Source organism: Mesoplodon bidens, assembly GCF_964165515.1.
Source record: "Mesoplodon bidens genome assembly, chromosome: 6".
Taxonomy (NCBI): domain Eukaryota; kingdom Metazoa; phylum Chordata; class Mammalia; order Artiodactyla; family Ziphiidae; genus Mesoplodon; species Mesoplodon bidens.
This window is the reverse complement of record NC_138162.1, coordinates 38,931,210-38,953,390: the sequence shown is the minus strand read 5'-3', so window position 1 is coordinate 38,953,390 and position 22,181 is coordinate 38,931,210. Positions and strand designations below refer to the sequence as shown.

Here is a 22,181-nt window from a genome sequence, read left to right as displayed (position 1 = left end):
ATTGACCAATAAGGCATCACAGGATGATAAAACAAATCAGCTTACAAGGGCTTTATAAATCTGTTATTCTTCTTAGTCAAATGCCTAAGAACTTTTCAAAATTCTTTGTAAAATTTTTATATTGAAGACAAACATTCAGTAATAAAAGTATACAGTTTACTCCTTTTTATGAAGAAAAGATGTATTAATACCTTATAATGCTCACTCTATATATTTCTCAGAAATGTTCTGGCCAAGTTGGAACCCAGTTTGACTTTCAGAGGAACACATGGGGATTCCACTAACGTCAACAGATTTGTCTCTTGGCTGCTCAATTCAACTGCAGCCAGATGGAAAATGAAAAATGAGGAGGGGGCCAGGTCTATTGTCAAAGACACAAAGGAGTTATTGAGCAGAAATAGTCCAAAGTCTTACCCAGCTGCTATGAAAGCTCCAAGAATGATGGCAAAGACACTGACAATGATGTTCAAGGAATACTGTTTCCTGTAATAAATAAATAGCAGATGGATGGATAGGTAGGCAGACAGATGGATAGATGGATGGATAGATAGATAGATAAGGAAAGGAGGAGGAGAGGAAAAAATATAGATTATATTTTTAAAATAAACTGCAGGGCTTCCCTGGTGGCGCAGTGGTTGAGAATCCGCCTGCCGATGCAGGGGACACGGGTTCGTGCCCCGGTCTGGGAAGATCCCACATGCCGCAGAGTGGCTAGGCCCGTGAGCCATGGCCACTAAGCCTGTGCGTCTGGAGCCTGTGCTCCGCAACGGGAGAGGCCACAACAGTGAGAGGCCCGCGTACCGCAAAAAGTAAATAAATAAATAAATAAACTGCAAACAGACATTGTTAACAGTTTTATAGCTAATATCTAATGGACAATGCTTTATGTAAAAAGAGTACTAAAGGTAACTTAAATGGATTAGGAAATCAGACCAAATTTACTTTATTTCTTAAGTAGTTGTCTTAATCTAATTACAGATGTATTTCTCTGTTCTCACTAGAAAGACGCTGGGACAAAATGCAGAAGAGCTCCTGCTGGTGGGTCTAGTTGGTATATACTTTTATCAAGCATCCAAAGATTAAGATAAAATTCAATAGTAAAACTTAAAACAGTGGGCCATCATCCAAATTTCATCCTTCAATAATCTGCACAGCAAAATCAAGAATCACCTTTTTAGATGTCAGCCTGAGTATCTTTATGAGAAATTTTTAAACCAACATTATAAAAATTTATTGATTCTGATGTTACATCATAATTACTGCATCAGAATGAATTTCCCTGATTTTCTGCACTCCTATTCTATACTATATACGTGGACAACTTTTCCTCTACATTCCAAAATCAGTGTATATTCCATCTGGCTCAGGAAACAGGTTTACATCTGTTTTGGGGTTCTTTGTCTTTTTTTTTTTTTTTTAATAATTTTTGACCAAACACACATTTTATTTATCTAATGTAAAATTATAATTGTTTTTAAAAAACACTCATTACATTCTTAGGGAATCATGGAAATAGGAGACTGCTTTTAAGTGAACAAACCATTTGCCCTTAAGTTGTTGCTACTAGCACTTCAAATCAACTATTTGAAAAGATGACTAGATGTTGAGAATTTGCTAGGTAAAAATAATGTGGGGTGTGGGGAGAGGACACCAGAGGAAAAGAAGAAAAACAAAAATCACCCGAGTATGATGGTTTCCAGGAGTAAAGTAAGTGGAATGGTAAATTTCCTGAGCACGGTGAACATCGGCAAGCTGTCAGGAAAAGATTCAAGTATAATATCATCAGACACCAAGTATTTTTTTAATGCCTTACATTTTTAATTAAGCCCATTAATTTTCCAAATTAAATATAAGGAATTAACCTTAATTATCACATATGTTACTAATAAATCATATTAAATAATAAAAAGAAATGAAGATTTAATAATTTCACGCCACTTTTACTTACTAAAAATTCAAAACATCATACTATCCAACTACTACAAAGTTTGTGCTAAAAGATTATATACAATGTGAACCAATACAGCCTCTGACAAATCAAGTTGGGACTATGTATGGACAGTCATTAAATAATCCTAACCTAGGACCTAATTACTTCTTTTTTTTTTTTAATTTATTTTTATTTATTTATTTTTGGCTGCGTTGGGTCCCCGCTGCTGCGCACAGGCTCTCTCTAGTTGTGGTGCACGAGCTTCTCATTGTGGTGGCTTCTCTCGTTGCGGAGCACAGGCTCTAGGCGTGCAGGCTTCAGTAGTTGTGGCACATGGGCTCAGTAGTTGTGGCCTACGGGCTCTAGAGTGCAGGCTCAGCAGTTGTGGCGCACGGGCTTACCCGCTCCACGGCATGTGGGATCTTCCCGGACCAGGGCTCGAACCCGTGTCCCCTGCATTGGCAGGCAGACTCCCAACCACTGCACCACCAGGGAAGCCCAGACCTAATTACTTCTTGCTGGGAAACTTACCCTAAGATAATAACCCAAAGGAAAGAAAAAAAATCATGCGCACAAACATGTTCATTACAGAAATGTCTTTGGGAAAAACATCAGAAACAACCTGAATATCAAACAAGGCAATGATTAAATAACTGATGATAAATCCACTTGGGGGAACATTATACATTAATTCTATAATATAAAACTTTACCACTCTTGAAAAACGAATGTTAAATAAATCAAGGAGGTGACAAAACTATGTAGAGTCTACAACTGTAATAAAATACATTCTGTATATGGAAAAAGACTGAAAGTGAGTATTTAAAATAGTATGTTAGAGGATAAAATTATGGGTAATTTTTCTCTAAAACTTTATGTAATGAGGCCACATTCACTGCCTTTCAAAAATACTTATGAATCTTTCACCCACTCTCAAAACCCAGAGATTCCAGGACACAGCTCAATGCACAGCCACAGACCGCCAGGGCTGGAAAAACACACCTCCATCTGCTTCCAATGTGACCCTGAGAAGATGGTGACCAAAGAAAGGAAAGTCAGAACCACAGCGTTTAGGGGGTGGGGTGGGCAGCTCCTCCTGACCAGACCTTAGGAGGGGTTTCACACTACAACCAGAGAGCAGTGCAGAAAGAATTTTCAGGAACTTCACTTAAAAATGTCTCATGAGGGGCTTCCCTGGTGGCGCAGTGGTTGCGAGTCCGCCTGCTGATGCAGGGGACATGAGTTCGTGCCCGGTCCGGGAAGATCCCACATGCCGTGGAGCAGCTGGTCCCATGAGCCATGGCCGCTGAGCCTGCGGGTCCGGAGCCTGTTCTCCGCGACGGGAGAGGCCACAACAGTGAGAGGCCCGCGTACCGCAAAAAAAAAAAAAAAAAAAAAAGATGGTCAATATCATTAATCATCAGGGAAATGCAAATCAGAACCACAATAAGATACGACATCACAACCACTACGATAGCTATAATCAAAAAGATAGACAATAACAAATGTGGCAAGAATGTACAGAAATTGTAACCCTCGTACACTGCTGGTGGGAAAGTAAAATGGCACAGCCACTTTGGAAAACAGCTTGGCAGTTCCTCAAAATGTTAAACACAGAATGGCCATACCCCAGCAATCCTACTCCTAGGTATAGACCTAATCAATAGCAATTCTGTTCTTCCACTTCATCAGGCCAAAACCCATGAAGGCATCTTGGTCTTTCTTTTTCTCATACCCTACATATTATTCATCAGGATACTGTGTTAGCCCTTCCTTCTAAATATATCCAGCACCCAGACTATGGCCTCAACCTCACACTAAAAATAACCAGGGGATCCTTGGAGAAATGGCAGGAAAAGTCCAAATAAATCTGGGACATCATGTGCCAGGAAGCAAGGAAGTAATCAAAGACTACTGGGGCCCTAGAACATAGGAGTCAACTCAAAGAGGTTCCCACTGACCTGAGATGATATAATTTGAGCATCAAAAGAAGTATTTATATAATGAATTAAAACATTAAGTAAATGAAACAAATAGAATAATGGAACAGAATAGAGAGCCTGGAAATATACCCACACAAATATATTCAACTAATCTTTGACAAAGGAGCAAATACAATTCAATGGAGATAGACTAGCCTTTTCAACAAATGGTGCTCAAACAACTGGACATCTACACGTAAAAAAACCTGAATCTAGACACAGACCTTAAACCTTTCACAAAAATTAACTTCAAAATGGATCATACACCTAAATGTAAAACATAAACTTCTGGAAGATAATGTAGGAGAAAATCTAGATGGCCTTGGGTTTGGCAATGAGTTTTTAGATACAACACCAAAAGCACAATCTGTGAAAGAAAAAAATGATGGTGGAGCTTCATTAAAATTAAAACTTCTGCTCTGAAAGACAGTGTTAAGAGAATGAAAAGACAAGCCATAGACTGAGAGAAAATATTTGCAAAATGCATATCTCATGAGGGACTTGTTTCAAATAAATGAAAATGCATGAGTTAATAATGATGGTAAAAAACAAAACAAACAAAAAACAACAACTCACTATTGAAGGTGACAGGACACTAATTTATTACTCTGAACATTTATAAATAAAGCTTTATCCTGCCTTTCCTGTATGATATGGTGAATGAAAGTTTGTATCTATTGAGGAAGTTTAGACAATTAATGTAGAAGGGCTGATATAGTTAGAAAATCATCATTTTTCAATTTGAAATGAAATAACGGATCTAGACAATGATCATCAATAGAGGCTAAAACCATTAGATGAAAAATTGATGGGAAACATTCTAATGAAGGGACCAGACTGACCCCTTAAAATCATTAAAAGTGGAACTGATCAATTAAATATCATTAAAGGTGGGATAAAACATTATGTGTCCCATGAGGTGATGCAGTAGAAGGAACCCAACATCACCAATAAACCTATGTTGCCTGAAAAATTGAATCTGAATCTGATCAAGCCTCTAGGACCAACTACCAGTTTATGGAAAATAGGGGAGACAGAGAAACATACTACCTAACACCACGTATAAGCAATCTTCCTTCCTTCCTCCTCAGTCTCACTTGCTGAAAGCCCCCACAGCACCCAAGAAGCCTTCATCTTACCTCTTCTGCTATGCATGTAGAGAAATGTTGAAGAACACTTGTAATAAAGCTGTTTGTAAGATCACTAAAACAAGAAGTCCTCATCTGTGAGGCAGAGACCCCCAGTGCAGCTGGGCAGCTATGAGGGTAACTGAAGGCATCCCCACACTGCAAGTGGGCTCAGAGACAGGGCAAGAGGATATGTGGCAACACAGCAATAGCACCTACCACAGGGAGTTTTAATACAAATTTAAGACAATTAAGGAAAATTGACTGTCCTAATCCCAGAAGGAAACAACAAAACAACTAAAATACGTAACTAAAAACAGTATTGGACATTTTGTTTTTCACAACAACCACAATCTGTCCTTTCCAAACAAGAGTGAAAGGCAACAGGCCTAATTTCACATTTCTCAGTTTTATACATACTTTCTCCTTCTGGTCTACCTCCTACCTGCCATTTTTCTTTTCTCCCTATACAAACAGGTTTCCTTCCATTACTGTCACCCTTTGGTCAGACTTTATTTTCCCATTATTCACATCTTTTTCATAAGGTTTGTCACCCTAATGTGTGTTCATTAGTCTACATATTTCACACCACGCTTTCCAATTTATAGGATGACTTGGTCTTTGTACACTTCTATTTTCATTTTTGCAGTGACTTTTAACAGAGTAGTCAAAGGACCATAAAATAAATGCAAATGCAGATTTCAGAAGTACATATCACATACTTGAAAATAACGTCTGTCATTTATTTCTCCTTGTACCAAGCCTGACCTACACCAAATCTGACAGAATATTCCTGCTTTTATAAAACTGTGATGAAACCAAAAGTTACACAGAACCATGTTCGTATAAATGAATCTTCCTGAATAAATCATACCTTCTCTAGCTTGATTTCTATAGATCTCACATTCTATCTTCAGACTTGAACATAAAGAAAAATATATCAGCTTTTTAACATTTCTAAAGCATTATCAAATTAAATTCAAAACTCTACCTTATTTTCTTAAAATATGGAATATTATTGTCTTCTATATGTAGCCCAAGCAATATCTTGAAAAATCAAAGCTGGTCTTTGTGACACTAAAAGCAAACAAGTGAAGACTCCGATAAACCATTATCCTGCACTCTACCTTAATTTACTTGTGCTTGATAATCCACTTATGTGGTTTCCAACATAGAGGAGAGGCAGAGGAAACAGCTTCAATAAAAAAAGAAAGAATATTTGGTTAGTACTCTAATAACATTTTCTTTCATATATAAAAATGGTGACATTCACTCCCCATCAGTAAGCAAATCATTCTGAGTTCCTTTCCTTGCAATGACTAAATTTTCCAGAATCCAGAACACATCATGAGTTTCTCCATGTGATCAAAAAATAGGTAGGAAGTGATATCCATAATCATGGTGGTGGTGTGGAGGCTGGATAGAAATGGAATTCTTGACCTTGCCCACATTAGTAGACTATTTCCCTAAAAGAAAGCTCTAAACAAGCACCTCTCTTAGGTGGAGACCCCTAGCCAGGTTGGTGAGTTGAGGATGGGTGTTTATCGCTGATAAACTATATAAATATAGTTTATGAATGAGATTCAGAAGGCCATTGAAAAAGTATGCAAACTTCTGTTATCTATGCATACATGCACTTTTCTGGACAAAGGCAAAGGTCTATATCCCATTGATGTGTCACACAGTTGGTGACACTTTCAAAAAGTTGTGTATATGGGGCTTCCCTGGTAGTGCAGTGGTTGAGAGTCCGCCTGTTGATGCAGGGGACACGGGTTCACGCCCTGGTCCAGGAGGATCCCACGTGCCACAGAGCGGCTGGGCCCGTGAGCCATGGCTGCTGGGCCTGCGCGTCTGGAGCCTGTGCTCTGCAAAGGGAGAGGCCACAATAGTGAGAGGCCCGTGTACCGCAAAAAAAAAAAAAAAAGTTGTGTATACTGGCCACATTACTTTGGAGTTACTTTATTTGTTTTAAAGGCCTAGAATAATTAAATATCTACCAAGGTTAAACAATGTAGCTTGTACTTGAATTAGGTTTACTGAGCTCTGAGCTCCTGAATTATTTTCTGATTGTTAAGAGAAATATTATTCAGAACACACTGAAAAAGAGACAAAACGTAACACCTAGTCTTCCATAAATAAAAAAAAATCCCTTCATAAGCTCATACGATAACTTTTAAGAACTTTTTAAATAATATAATACTCCATAGCTATCAAGATGACTCCAACATTTCTTTTTCCACTAAAAAGACACTAAGCGTGCAACTCAGATATCTTTTGAAAGATTTTTAAATACTATGTGTCATCTGCAAAAAAGTTACAGAATTTCTTTATTAGGAAATTTGCTCAAGAAACATAAGCAAGAAAATAGATCCAGGACCTTCCCTTTTATTCATCAACACTGTAAATGAAAATTGTTTGGGCCTGCCATATCAGTAAACAAAGGATGTTGCAGCCTGATGGCTTGATAGCCACTACAGCCCCCCTGAAAGTGAGCCCTGAGGGAACTCAGGATGGAGACAAACAGGCTGCCCACTGCCAACCCCTCAGTCACTGCAGTCACCCCCATGGTGCACCCTGAGGAGACTCAGGATGGAAAGGAAGAGGATACTGGTCCCAGATAGCTAAGGTCACATCAAAGGAATAATTTCAATGAGCCCAGACTCTTGCATCTTCCCATACATAGAAAAGCACTAAATTCATTAGCTTGAGATACTATCTGGCTTTCTTTAACTAACAATAATCTTTTGAAGTTCCAGCTACCTGGTCTTTTTTGCAAAAATTCCTTTATATGCTGGCCCTTCCCTCACCTCTTGGGAGCAGTCCCTCAGAGCCACCTGAGCTATCTGAGAGACTGCCTCCTGGGCTTAAGTCCTCATTTTGTCCACAAAATAAAACGTAACTCTCAACTTTTACATTGCACATTTTTTTTCAGTCAACAACATTCTGGTTAACAGTGTACAACTGACTCAACAATCACACAGCTGGTGATATTACAACTTTAGAGTTTCTTAGGTGTTGAAGAGAATCACTTGTCCCTATTTCCATATACAATTCAAAATAAAGACAGTACTGACTTCTAGTTTCTGCTAACCATGGGCTAAATTATTTGTGCTAATTCCCCTGCTGATTAATTAGTGCATTAATTAATCAACTTTATAATTTGATAAGTTAGAGATGCCTGTTTTGAATTCCAGGGGAACACTAAAAGAACTGAAACAGAGGAGTTCCACTGTGCACAATTAAACACTTTAATTCACCAGTAAGATTTAACTAATTTAAATTTTAGGCACCTATGGGAATTCCCTGGCGGTCCAATGGTTAGGGCTCTGCACTTCCACTGCAAGGGGCATGGGTTCTATCTCTGGTCAAGAAACTAAGATCCCGAATGCCACGAGGTACAATCAAAAAAAAAAAATTTAGGCAGCTAATCATACAGTCTCAAAATACATAAAACAAAACAAAAAACCTGGCAGAAATGCCAAGAGAAATAGACAAATCCATAATCAGACATAATGGCTGTAGCAATATCTCTCTTCTCACATACTCTTAAAATGTGACTTTGACACTCCCTTCCATCCAGAGGTAGTGTCTATGTCCCTACAGCAAAAGGCAACTGGAACACAGAAAAAAAGGCATCTCAAAAAAACCTACAGCAAACAATACACTTAATGGCGAAATATTAAAAGTGTCCCCTTTGAGATCAGACAAAAATGCCCAGTGTTTCCATTTCTATCAACACTGCACTGTAGGTCCTGTGCTATACAGTAAGGCAAGTAAAAGAAATCAAAGTTAGAATGTTGCAGATACAAAGACAATATACAAAAGAAAGATAAAAATATGTAGCTGAGAAGTGGAATATGTCCTGCCATATCAGCAAACAAAGGATGTCACAGTCACCAGCCATTGCAGCCACACCTTTGCAGCCACAGCCTATGGTGAGCTGGTGAGCCCTGAGGAACTCAGGATATGAAAACACAGGATACTGGTCCCAGATAGCTGAGCTGCATATCAAAGGAATGATTTCAGTGAGCCCAGACTCTTGCATCTTCCCATATATAGAAAAGCTCTAAATTCCTTAAGTTGACATATCCGGTTTTCTTTAATTAACAGTAATCTTTTGATGTTCAGACCACCTGCCCTTTGTTGCAAAACTCCTATATGTCCTGGGTCCTAACCTCACCTCCTCTGAGCAGGTCTCTCACAGTTACTTGAAATGCTGCCTCCCAGGCTTGAAGTACTAAAAATTCCCGCCGAATAAAATATAACTCTCAACTTTTACATTGTGAATAATTTTTTAGTGGATATACTTCTAACTTTCCAAATAATCTGGGGTTTTTTTGGCCGTGCCACGCAGCATGCGAGATCTTAGTTCCCTGACCAGGGATCAAACCTGTGCCCCCTGAAATGGAAGTGTGGAGTCCTAACCGCTGGACTGCCAGGGAATTCCCGTTTTTAAAAGATACATGCAATAGCCAAAAAAAAAAAAAAGATGTACCTCAGAACAAATCTAATAAAAACTGTTAGAATTCTATAGAGAAAATTATAAAACTTTACTGAGGGCAGTTAAAGAAGGGGTATGTATACCATGTACATGGATTGAAAGATTCAATACTTTAAAGATGTCAATTCATTCCAAATTGCGTTAGAGCTTCAATGCAATTCCAGTCAAAATCCCAAAAGGTTATTTTTCATGAAACTTGACAACCTGCTTCTAATATTCACATAAAAATGTGAAGAACCAAGAACTTAGGAGGAAAGACTTGCTCTACCAGATAGCAAGACTTTGCATAAAGCAATAGTAATTCCGACTGTGAGGTAATGGTGCAGAAACACAAATAGACAAATGAAAAAGCATGGAGAGCTTAGAAACATATGTGAACAACAGTACCATGATATAAGTGGCACAATATTAAGGATAAACTTTTCAGCTGAGTCTGTGACAAATGAAAAAATAAATGAAATTGTACACCATTACCTCACACCATGCACAAAAATCAACTCCAAGCAGATTAAAAACCTAACTCTGAAAAACAATATATCTTTTATCTAGAAAAATATCTTCATAACCTCAGAGTAGGGAAGAATTTCCTAAATAGAAAAATAGTGATTAATTATTAAGAAAAAGACTGATAAAATTTAACTATTTTAAAAGTAAGATTCCTTTTCATGATAAGGAATACATGATAAAGGAATACAAGATAAATACATAATAAAGAAAATAAAAAGATATGAAACAGAGCGGGGAAATATATTTGTAATGCTGTGTATAACTAAGAAGAGGACTATCATTAATATATTTTTTAAAACTCCTACACAAATCAGTAAGAAAAAGACATCAACCCAACAGAAAAATGGGCAAAAGTCTTGAACAAGTATTTCACAAAAGAGGATATCAAAATGGGCACTAAAAAATGAAAAGGCACTCAACCTCATTAATAAACAGGGAAATGCAAATAAAAGTCAAGAAGATGTCATTATGCACCCACCAGATCAGCACAATTTAAAATGACTGGCATACCAAGGATTGGCAAGAATGAGGAGCAATAGGGACCTTCATGCACTTTCGTCAGGAGTGGGAACTGGTACAACCACTTGGGGGAACAGTTTGCCATTATCTACTCAAGTTGACAATATGCTCACCCTAGGAGTCAGCAGTTTCACTTCTTGATAAGCTTCCCAAAAAACTCACGCACATGTGCTGTTTTGGACTGAACTGTATCTGCTCAAAATTCACATTTTGAACCCCTAGCCCCCAGGTGACTGCATGCGAAGATAGGGCCTTTAAGGCGGTAATTAAGGTTAAATGAGGTAATAAATGTGGGGTCCTAATCCAATAGGACTTGTGTCCTTATAAGAAGAGGAAGGGACACCAGGAGTGCATAGGCACAGAGTAAAGGCCACATGAGGTCACAGTGAGAAGGCAGCTGTCTATATGCCAAGGAGAGAACTCTCATCAGAAACCAACCCTGTTGGCACCTTGATCTTGGACTTCCAGCCTCTGGAAGTGTGAGAAAATAAATTTCTGTTAAGCCACCTAGTCTGTGGTATTTTGTTATGGGAGCCTTAGGTGACTAATACTTGTGCATCAAGATCCAACTATCAGTATGTTCAGAACAGTACTTTTTATTTTTCTAGGGCCCAAACTAGAAACAACCCCAATTACCATAAACAGTAAAACAGATAAATAAATTGTAATATATTTATACAATGGAAATAAAATACAGCTACACACAACAATGTGGATGACTCTTACCAACATAATATTAAGTGAAAGAAGCAAGATACAAAAGAATATATAGAGTTTAATTCCCTTTATATAACATCCCAAAATAGGCAAACCTAAACTACAGAATTCAAGGATACAGAAAACTTACAAAGAAAGCAAGAAAATTATTACTACAAGTCAGAATAGTGGGTAAAGAAGGATTGTGTGATCCCATCTCATGACGTAGGTAATGATTACAAGGGTAATTATTCATTCAACTACACAGTCATGTATGATGCCTTTTTTCCTATGTCTAGATCATATTTCACAATTGTTCAAAGTATTTAAAAATTATATCATAAGCTAAGTGTAAGCAACCCCAACAATATTCTGATTTTTCTTTTGATGATTGGGTTAATATCTTTCCTATACTTCAATATTTTGTTTTTCTCTTTTTGTGGATGTCCCTGATTATTGATGCAGTAAGTATGTGCTTAGTCGACCTGATGAATAATCCAGAGCTAGACGCCAGTGTTTTTCCAGGCCTGAGAGACGTGGCAGTGAACAAACCATGTGAGGTCCTCACTCTCAAGAAACTGCAGTCTGATTTAACCTCCCTAAATCCAAAAATGTCACCATGATCGATTTAATACCACCTGTCGTATGGGATTGCTCTAGGAATTAAATGTCTGGCCTCATGCATGTCACTCAGCAACTGTACAATAAAAGTTAGTTCCGGGGCTTCCCTGGTGGCGCAGTGGTTGAGAGTCTGCCTGCCGATGCAGGGGACACGGGTTCATGCCCCGGTCCGGGAAGATCCCACATGCCGTGGAGCGGCTGGGCCCGTGAGCCATGGCCGCTGAGCCTGTGCGTCCGGAGCCTGTACTCCGCAATGGGAGAGGCCACAACAGTGAGAGGCCCGCGTACCGCAAAAAGAATAAATAAATAAATAAGTTAGTTCCATTCCACATTCCCAGGAAGGAATGGCAGGTCTCATGTTTCTAGTTCCACCGTGGAAAAAAAACTACGTATATCAAAATGTGTTTATTCATCATTCTACTCACAACTGTTATCAATCCAAGCTAAAAATGAAAATTTAAAACAGGGATCAACAAATTGGGAGGGCCCAAGAGATAAATCTAACCCATCTTTTATTTATGCAAATAAAGTTTTATTAGAACACAACTACACCGATTCATTTATATACGTATCATCTACAGCTGTTTTCATAGTACAGAGCTGAATAGCTGCAGCAATGATGGTCTGGCCCACAAAGCCTAATTATTTGCTATCTGGTCGTTTACCAGATAAGCCTGCCAATTCCTGTTAGAAAGCTTTGCCATTTCAAAAGACACATAGTATTTATTTAATATCCATTGCTAAGCACATACTTTTACTATTATTATGTTACATTAGTGGACCACTGAATGATATGAAATCTTTACTAAGAAGTTTCTACCCATTGCCAGCAGGAAGCACATGTGTACAGAAGCAGACCTGTACTCTTAAAATCAATTTGTAATTCTATAGTATTTCTACATCTTCCATCATAGCTATATGTACTTTCCATCACATACCTTAATAGGAATTTTCTTGTCAAAATCAGGGAAGTGAATTACTTTATTTAGCTTGGACACATATAGTATCATTATGGTAACTGCCATCTAAAGAAAAGGGGAGAGAAAAACTTCAGCAAAATATCTGGAAAGACTATTTGAGGTACAAACACATCATCAAAAGAAAAGAGATTCACCAAAAATATATATATATCTGAAAAGTCCATTTTCTAGGTTCCAAAAAAATTATCATTCCTTGAAATATTAAAATTGTTTTTCTTGCCACCGTATAGATTGCACCAGAACTATAGGCAAAAAGTATAACATCAAATATAACATATATACGACATCTCAAGGGGATCAAGGAACGACAACAGTGGGAAAAAGGAACGGTGTCCCCAAAACTGACCAGAGTGACCACAGGCGGTGAGGCTGCTTGTTGATCCTGGACCATCCTTCCTATGTACTGAGCATATGGTCACCTTACCCCAGAAAGTAAGTGTGGGGATGAAAGGAAGGGGTAAGGGAGGCAAACTCCACACATAAACATATTTTGTAAAGTTTAATATTTCTATAACACAAAAGTCAAATTAAGAGCAAAACAAACTTTAAAAGGGATTTATTTTTCTCTCCAATCTAGCCGGTGTTGCAAAAACATCTCATTCAAATGCTATTAATCTGGATTACACCAGGTATATCAGAAATACTCCAGATTATTATTATAAAATAAAAAGTTTTAATATCATCTTTCTACACAAATTTTAGAACTTACTTTTCTCCACATTAGGATGCAAAAATTTAAGGTCTCCTTCAAAATGATTATCATGGATGCAAAAATTTAAGGTCTCCTTCAAAATGATTACCATCCTAAACCTCGAGCCTGAGTGTACAAACTTAATACTTATAATAGATTTATATAACTCAAGCCCACCCTGAATTATAATTGTAGTTTGTATATATGACTTACTTTATAATTCTTACAGAAATATACCAACACTTATTTAAAATATTCTACAATTCAGACTTTCTAAATTTGGTCTGCTGGCTTCTTCCCCCACAAATTGCAAATCATAAACGTTTTTACCTTAATTGAGTACAATCCAGTGAATTTATTTGCTTTGGGCATTACAAAGGGCACATTACCACATATTATTGATCTATTAAAGTACTTTTTAACATATTTTCACTCTGAACCATAAAGATATAAATTTTTTGACCTTAAGGAAAGATATTGTTTCCTCATGATTTTTTTCTCCCTAAAACGATGTGCAAAGAGTACCTTATTAGCAAAACATTTAACTAGAATAATGTTTAATCATATAAATTCCAGATTCACAATTTAAAATTTAGTTAACAGATACAATTTTTATAATTTTAAGTTTTTCTCCTTATAAACTAAAGGAAAATGAAAACAAAAAAACTTTGGTGCCTGTTACCATGTGCCTACTAGAAATCATCAGCATATGACCAAAAAAGTAAAAAAGCCACAAATGAATATTAATGGAAAATTTCAGAAACAGCCAAATGGGGTAAGTTTGAAAGTTTATCCAAGTTTATCCTTACACTTGAGAACAAACATCACAAACTTCAGGAAGGAAACTGTTTTGTTCGGCCCGTAGAGAGTTTTATGAAAATATGAATCTGCTGCCACCATTTACAAATTAGGGGGTTTGATGTAAAAATTAGATTTCCCTGATCCCTAGTGGGCCTCACCTCATCTCCCTAACCCTTTTCTTCTCAGGCACAGTGGCTTAAACTGTGCACACTCATCTGTTACCCAGCAGACCTTGGAGGCTTTCAGTCTGCTGCCCCCTTGCTTTAGAGTAATTAAATTCTATTAAGGAAGTTAAAATTAGTTGTTTTTTCCTACAAATACAACTGTTCTTAAATTGTAAAATGAAATAAGATGTGTGTCAATACTTCATGTTGTTTCACCAAAAGTACCATGGTCCTCTGCCAGCTGAACAAATTCGTAAACCCCAGTCTTAAACAAAAGCACTTAAAATTTCATCATGTGTACTGACAACTAATTAAGAGGGTAATTTTTTTTTCACTTACCTGTCCAATTCCAAGAACAATTGGTGATGGGAAACTACAAAGAACATAGAATAACAAATAATATTAGCAACTGATAAAAAAAGTTGAAGACAATATACAACACATAATGATAGGAGTTATTAAAAAGTCTTAGACTTTTTTTTCAGTCTTAGTGAAATTGTCAAATTTGTTCACTTTTCATTTGTTCATTTCTTTTCCACTTTTTAAACTGATCATTGCTAAACTTGGCAACTTCTATTGCCCCTTGAGGCAGACTGTCATATTAACAAACAACACAATTGTATATGTAGAAAGCTAAAGTAATCTGGGGATAAATTACTAGAAATAATAAATAACTTTAGCAAGGTTACTGGATACAAGATGAACACACAAAAAAAATCATTCCTATGTCTATATATCATAAAAACACAAAGAACATAAAATTTTAAAGGTATTCATTTACAATAGCACCCAAAAAACATCAAATAACACTAACTGGATATTTTATGGTAATAAGGAATCATTCTTACTTTTTTAGGCATGAAATAATATTGGGGTGGTAGTTTTTTTTTTAAACACATAAGTCCCTCTTATCTTTCAGAAATTCATATTGAAATGCATATGACATTTTAATACATTTAATACATTTTTAATTTGCTTCAAAATAATCTTGGGGGAGAGGTTGGGATTGAGAGGAGGAGTGATATAAATTTAACAAGGTTGTTGAAACTGGATGATGGCTACATGGAGATTCATTATACGGTTTTCCTTTTTTCAAAATAATATACCCAGGTACAAATCTAATAAAAGATTTCTAAGAAATGCCTCTACATAGAAAACTATAAATCAATATTTAAAAAATTAAAGAAGCCCTAAATAAATTTCATGGATTAGAATCAATATTGCAGTGAACCATTATCCACAAACTGACCTATCAAATCAAATCTCTCTGTAAAAACACGAGCAGGTATTTTGTGGAAACTGACAAACTGATCCTAAGACTGAATGCAAAGGCAAAAAGCAAACATGATCCAAGATAATCCTGAAGAAAAACAAAGTTGGAAGAATGACTCTACGTGATGCCAGGATCTTTTTTTTTTGGCTGCACCACACTGCATGCAGGGATCCTAGTTTCCCGACCAGGGACTGAACCTGTGCCCCGCAGTGGAAGCACGGAGCCCTAACCACTGGACCACCAGGGAAGTCCCCAGGATTCATTTTAAAGTTACAATAAATGAGAGAGTGCGCTATTTGCACAATGATAGTCTAACAGGACAAAGCAAGAGAACACAGATGGGGACAGATACATAGCTTTATGGAAACCTGATTCATGACAAAGATGACCATGCAAGCAGTAGGGAAAAGATGGTCTTTTAACAAATGGCCCTAGGTAACTGGAATCAGAATCTTAACCCCTACCTCATACCATACTTAACAAGGTAGCCCATCACTTCACCGGGCTCACTCACTTTCCAGCCCTTCACTGGCTCCCAGTCATTCTCTCAGTCCACTAAAAAAGGGGGAATATCACCTCAAAAACCACCACCACCACCACCACCACCACCACCACCTCAGCCCTCCATCTGTACGTCAAAGGGAAACACACTTATTTCAGATATAGGGTAAGAAAAGAATAAAGAACCAACCTACCTTATCAGAGAAAACTGAATGACTGGACAGCACCACTGTGAGAATCAAATGAGCTCTAATGGATGCCAGGTGTGCCACCCAGACACCCTCTTCTGGACTGAAGCACTCATTCCCCCGTTGCTCAAGGGCAACTTCAGCTGAAGAAAGCTGCCTCGCCAATAGCACCCCCACTCCCGGAGAGCAGCCTGTGTTCCAAGCCTGTGTGTCTATGCAGGGGTATAAAAGCCAGGGGCTTTCACCCCAATTCAAGACAACTCTGTAGAGCCCTTCCAGCTCCCGAGGGCCTGGGATCAGGCTTTGTTGTGATAAAGCACAGCCCAGCTTCTCGCTCTACCTAATCCTGCTTCCCTTACTCCCCAACAGGAGTGGGTCCCAAGAGCTCCGCCCCGTATACTTCCCCTGTATCTGAGAGTCTCCTTGCTTAGGAATACAACCTGCAACGTGAAGCAAAATAATAAAACCACAACGTAAACAAACAACAAAACAACAACAACGAAAGGCTTACGGAAGGAAGACAAAGAGATAAGCCTAGAAGAGAATATAACACAGAGAGAGAAGGCACCCTTTATAATTGCTTCCAGCTACGGAACACCTTAATAAGAAGGTATCAATAAAACAAGAGCTCAAAATTGAGATAACAAAGCAATCAAGTGAGATGAAAAGGGAACCTACTGATCTAAGGAAAGCAACTGAGGATCAAAACAACATAACTGGGGGAGGACCTTCAGGATGGTGGAGGAATAAGACGTGGAGATCACCTTCCTCCCCACAAATACATCAAAAAATACATCTACATGTGGAACAACTCCTACAGAACACCTACTGAACACTGGCAGAAGACCTCAGACTTCCCAAAAGGCAAGAAAATCCCCACGCACCTGGGTAGGGCAAAAAAAAAAACAGAGACAAAAGAATAGGGACAGGACCTGCACCTCTGGGACGGAGCTGTGAAGGAGGAAAAGTTTCCACACACTAGGAAGCCCCTTCACTGGTGGGGACGGGAGGTGGCAGGGGGAAGCTTCGCAGCCACAGAGGAAAGTGCAGCAACAGGGATGCAGAGGGCAAAGAGGAGAGATTCCTGCACAGAGGATCATTGCCAACCAGCACTCACCAGCCTGAGAGGCTTGTCTGCTCACCTGCAGGGGCAGGTGGGGGCTGAGAGCTGAGGCTCAGGATTCGGAGGTCAGATCCCAGGTAGAGGACTGGGGTTGGCTGCGTGAACAAAACCTGAAGGGGGCCAGTGCACCACAGCTAGCCAGGAGGGAGTCAGGAAAAAGTCTGGACTTGCCTAAGAGACAAGAGACCATTGTTTCAGGGTATGGGAGGAGAGGGGATTCCTTCCCTGTCTGCCCACAGAGGGCAGAGCACGGCCTAAACAAGCTCCAGAGAAAGGCGCAAGCCACAGCTATCAACATGGACACCTGAGACGGGCACGAAACGCTAACGCTGCTACTGCAGCCACCAAGAAGCCTGTGTGCAAGCACAGGTCACTATCCACACCTCCCCTCCCGGGAGCCTGTGCAGCCCGCCACTGCCAGAGTAGTTACAATGTCACGCTGTTACAATGTCAAGCCGGCCTCTGCCGCTGCAGGCTCACCCCACGTTCTGTACCCCTCCCTTCCCCCAACCTGAGTGAGCCAGAGGCCCCTAATCAGCCTCTCCTTTAACCCCCTACTGTCTAAGAGAAGAAAAGACACCCTCAGATGACCTATATGCAGAGGCGGGGCCAAATCCAAAGCTGAACCCCAGGAGCTGTGAGAACAAAGAAGAGAAAGGGAAATCTCTCCCAGCAGCCTCAGGAGCAGCAAATTAAATCTCCATAATCGACTTGATGTACCCAGCATCTCTGGAATACCTGAATAGACAACGAATCATCCCAAAATTGAGGTGGTAGACTTTAGGAGCAACTGTACACTTGGGGTTTGCTGTATGTGAATGACTAATTTTTGATTTTTATGATTATCTTAATTTAGTTTTTAGTGCTTGTCATAATTGGTGGATTTGTTTGTTGGTTTGGTTGGTCTCTTTCTTTTTTTATTACCTTTTTAATTTTAATAACTTTATTAATTTTATTTATTTTTTTCTTGCTTGCTTGCTTTTTTTTTCTCCCTTTTCTTCTGAGCCATGTGGCTGACACTTGGTACTCCAGCCAGGTGTCAGGCCTGAGCCTCTGAGGTGGGAGAGCCAAGTTTAGGACACTGACCCACCAGAGATCTCCTGGCCCCACATAATATCAATGGGCGAGAGCTCTCCCAGAGATCTCCATCTCAACGCAAAGACCCAGTTCCACCCAACAACTAGCAAGCTCCAGTGCTGGACACCCCATGCCAAACAACTAGCAAGACATGAACACAACCCCACCCATTAGCAGACAGGCTGCCTAAAATCATACTAAGTTCACAGATGCCCCAAAACACACCACTGGACGTGGTACTGCCCACCAGAAAGACAAGATCCAGCCTCATCCACCAGAACACAGGCACCAGTCCCCTCCACCAGGAAGCCTCAACAAGCCACTGGACCAACCTTACCCACTGGGGGCAGATGCCAAAAACTACAGGAACTATGACATTGCAGGCTGCAAAAAGGAGACGCCAAACGCAGTAAGTTAAGCAAAATGAGAAGACAGAGAAATACGCAGCAGATGAAGGACCGAAGTAAAAATCCACCAGACCAAACAAAGGAAGAGGAAATAGGCAGTGTACCTGAAAAAGAATTCAGAGTAATGATAGTAAAGATGATCCAAAACCTTGGAAATAGAATGGAGAAAATACAAGACACGTTTAACAAGGACCTAGAAGAAGTAAAGAGCAAACAAACAATAATGAACAACACAATAAATGAAATTTAAAATACTCTAAAAGGAATCAATAGCACAATAAGTGAGGCAGAAGAATGGATAAGTGACCTGGAAGATAAAACAGTGGAAATAACTACCACAGAGCAGAATAAAGAAAAAAGAATGAAAAGAATTGAGGACAGTCTCAGAGACCATGGGGACAACATTAAACGCACCAACATTCAAATTATAGGGGTCCCAGAAGAAGAAGAGAGAAAGAAAGGGACTGAGAAAATACTTTGAAGAGATTATAGTTGAAAACTTCCCTAATATGGGAAAGGAAATAGTTAATCAAGTCCAGGAAGTTCAGAGTCCCATACAGGACAAATCCAAGGAGAAACATGCCAAGACACATATTAATCAAACTATCAAAAAATTAAATACAAAGAAAAATATTAAAATCAGCAAGGGAAAAGCAACAAACAACATACAAGGGAATCCCCAGAATGTTAACAGCTGATCTTTCAGCAGAAACTCTGCAAGCCAGAAGGGAGTGGCAGGACATATTTAAAGTGATGAAAGGGAAAAACCAACAATCAAGATTACTCTACCCAGCAAGGATCTCATTCAGATTTAATGGAGAAATTAAAACCTTTACAGACAAGCAAAACCTAAGAGAATTCAGCACCACCAAACCAGGTCTACAACAAATGCTAAAGGAACTTCTCTAGGCAGGAAACACAAGAGAAGGAAAAGACCTACAAAAACAATTAAGAAAATGGTAATAGGAATATATATACTGATAATTACCTTAAATGTAAATGGATTAAATGCTCCAACCAAAAGACAAAGACCAGCTGAATGGATACAAAAACAAGATCCATATATATGCTGTCTACAAGAGACCCACTTCAGACCTAGGGACACACACAGACTGAAAGTGAGGGGATAGAAAAAGATATTCCATGCAAATGGAAATCAGAAGAAAGCTGGAGTAGCAATTCTCACATCACACAAAATAGACTTTATAATAAAGACTGTTACAAGACACAATGAAGGACACTACATAATGATCAAGGGGTCAATCCAAGAGAAGAAATAACAATTGTAAATATTTATGCACCCAACATAGGAGCACCTCAATACATAAGGCAAATGCTAACAGCCATAAAAGGGGGAATCAACAGTAACACAATAATAGTAGGCGACTTTAACACCCCACTCTCACCAATGGACAGATCAACCAAAATGAAAATAAAAACGGAAACACAAGCTTTAAATGACACATTGGACCATATGGACTTAATTCATATTTATAGGACACTCCATCCAAAAACAACAGAATACACTTTCTTCTCAAGAGCACATGGAACATTCTCCAGGATAGATCATATCATGGCTCACAAATCAAGTCTTGTTAAATTTAGGAAAATTGAAATCGTATCTAGTATCCTTTCCGACCACAATGCTGTGAGACTACATATCAATTATAGGAAAAAATCTGTAAAATATAAAAACACATGGAGGCTAACAATACACTACTAAATAACCAGGAGATCACTGAAGAAATCAAAGAGGAAATCAAAAAATACCTAGAAACAAGTGACAATGAAAACACGGTGACACAAAACCTATGGGATGCTGCAAAAGCAGTTCTAAGAGGGGAGTATATAGCAATACAATCCTACCTCAAGAGACAAGAAACATCTCAAATAAACAACCTAATCTTACACCTAAAGCAATTAGAGAAAGAAGAAGAAAAAAACCCCAAAGTTAGCAAAAGGAAAGAAAATGTAAAGATCAGATCAGAAATTAATGAAAAAGAAATGAAGGAAACAAGAGCAAAGATCAATGAAACTACAAGCTGGTTCTTCGAGAAGATAAAGAAAATTGATAAACCATTAGCCAGATTCATCAAGAACAAAAGGGAGAAGACTCAAATCAATAGAATTAGAAATGAAATAGGAGAAGTAACAATTGACACTGCAGAAATACAAAGGATCATGAGAGATGACTACAAGAAACTATATGCCAATAAAATGGAAAACCTGGAAGAAATGGACAAATTCTTAGAAAAGCATAACCTTCTGAGACTGAACCAGGAAGAAATAGTAAATATAAACAGACCAATCACAAGGATTGAAATTGAAACTGTGATTAAAAATCTTCCAACAAACAAAAGTCCAGGACCAGAAGTCTTCAAAGGCAAATTCTATCAAACATTTAGAGAAGAGCTAACACCTATCCTTCTCAAACTCTTTCAAAATATAGCAGAGGGAGGAACACTCCCAAACTCATTCTACAAGGCCACCATCACCCTGATACCACAACCAGACAAAGATGTCACAAAGAAAGGAAACTACAGGCCAATATCACTGATGAACATGGATGCAAAAATCCTCAACAAAATACTAGCAAACAGAATCCAACAGCACATTAAAAGGATGATCAAGTGGGGTTTATCCCAGGAATGCAAGGATTCTTCAACATACACAAATCAATCAATGTGATACATACCATAGTAACAAACTGAAGGTAAAAACCATATGATAATCTGAATAGATGCAGAAAAAGCTTTCGGCAAAATTCAACACCAATTTATGATAAAAACCCTCCAGAAAGTAGGCATAGAGGGAACTTACCTCAACATAATAAACGCCATATATGACAAACCCACAGCCAACATCATTCTCAATGGTGAAAAAGTGAAACCATTTCCTCTAAGATCAGGAACAAGACACGATTGCCCACTCTCACCACTCTTATTCAACATAGTTTTGGAAGTTTCAGCCACAGCAATCAGAGAAGAAAAAGAAATTAAAGGAATCCAAGTCAGAAAACAGGAAGCAAAGCTGTCACTGTTTGCAGATGACATGATATTATACGTAGAGAATCCTAAAGATGCTACCAGAAAA

The 22,181-nt window shown here is 38.5% G+C and overlaps 1 protein-coding gene across 3 annotated transcripts in view; it reads right to left on the bottom strand.

The window, feature by feature from the left end:
* SLC35D2 (solute carrier family 35 member D2) overlaps nucleotides 1–22,181 on the bottom strand; it is a 51,643-nt gene that overhangs the window by 20,874 nt on the left and 8,588 nt on the right. The window contains exons 2-6 of one of the 3 annotated variants that reach the window (XM_081236950.1): nucleotides 14,859–14,892; nucleotides 12,822–12,908; nucleotides 6,167–6,234; nucleotides 1,681–1,752; nucleotides 415–483 (exon numbers count right to left, since the gene is read on the bottom strand). In XM_081236950.1, coding sequence (XP_081093076.1) covers nucleotides 415–483; nucleotides 1,681–1,752; nucleotides 6,167–6,234; nucleotides 12,822–12,908; nucleotides 14,859–14,892 — 330 coding nt within the window. The remainder of the gene's footprint in view (nucleotides 1–414; nucleotides 484–1,680; nucleotides 1,753–6,166; nucleotides 6,235–12,821; nucleotides 12,909–14,858; nucleotides 14,893–22,181) is intronic. The other 2 variants (XM_081236951.1, XM_081236952.1) reach the window with 2 other exon arrangements.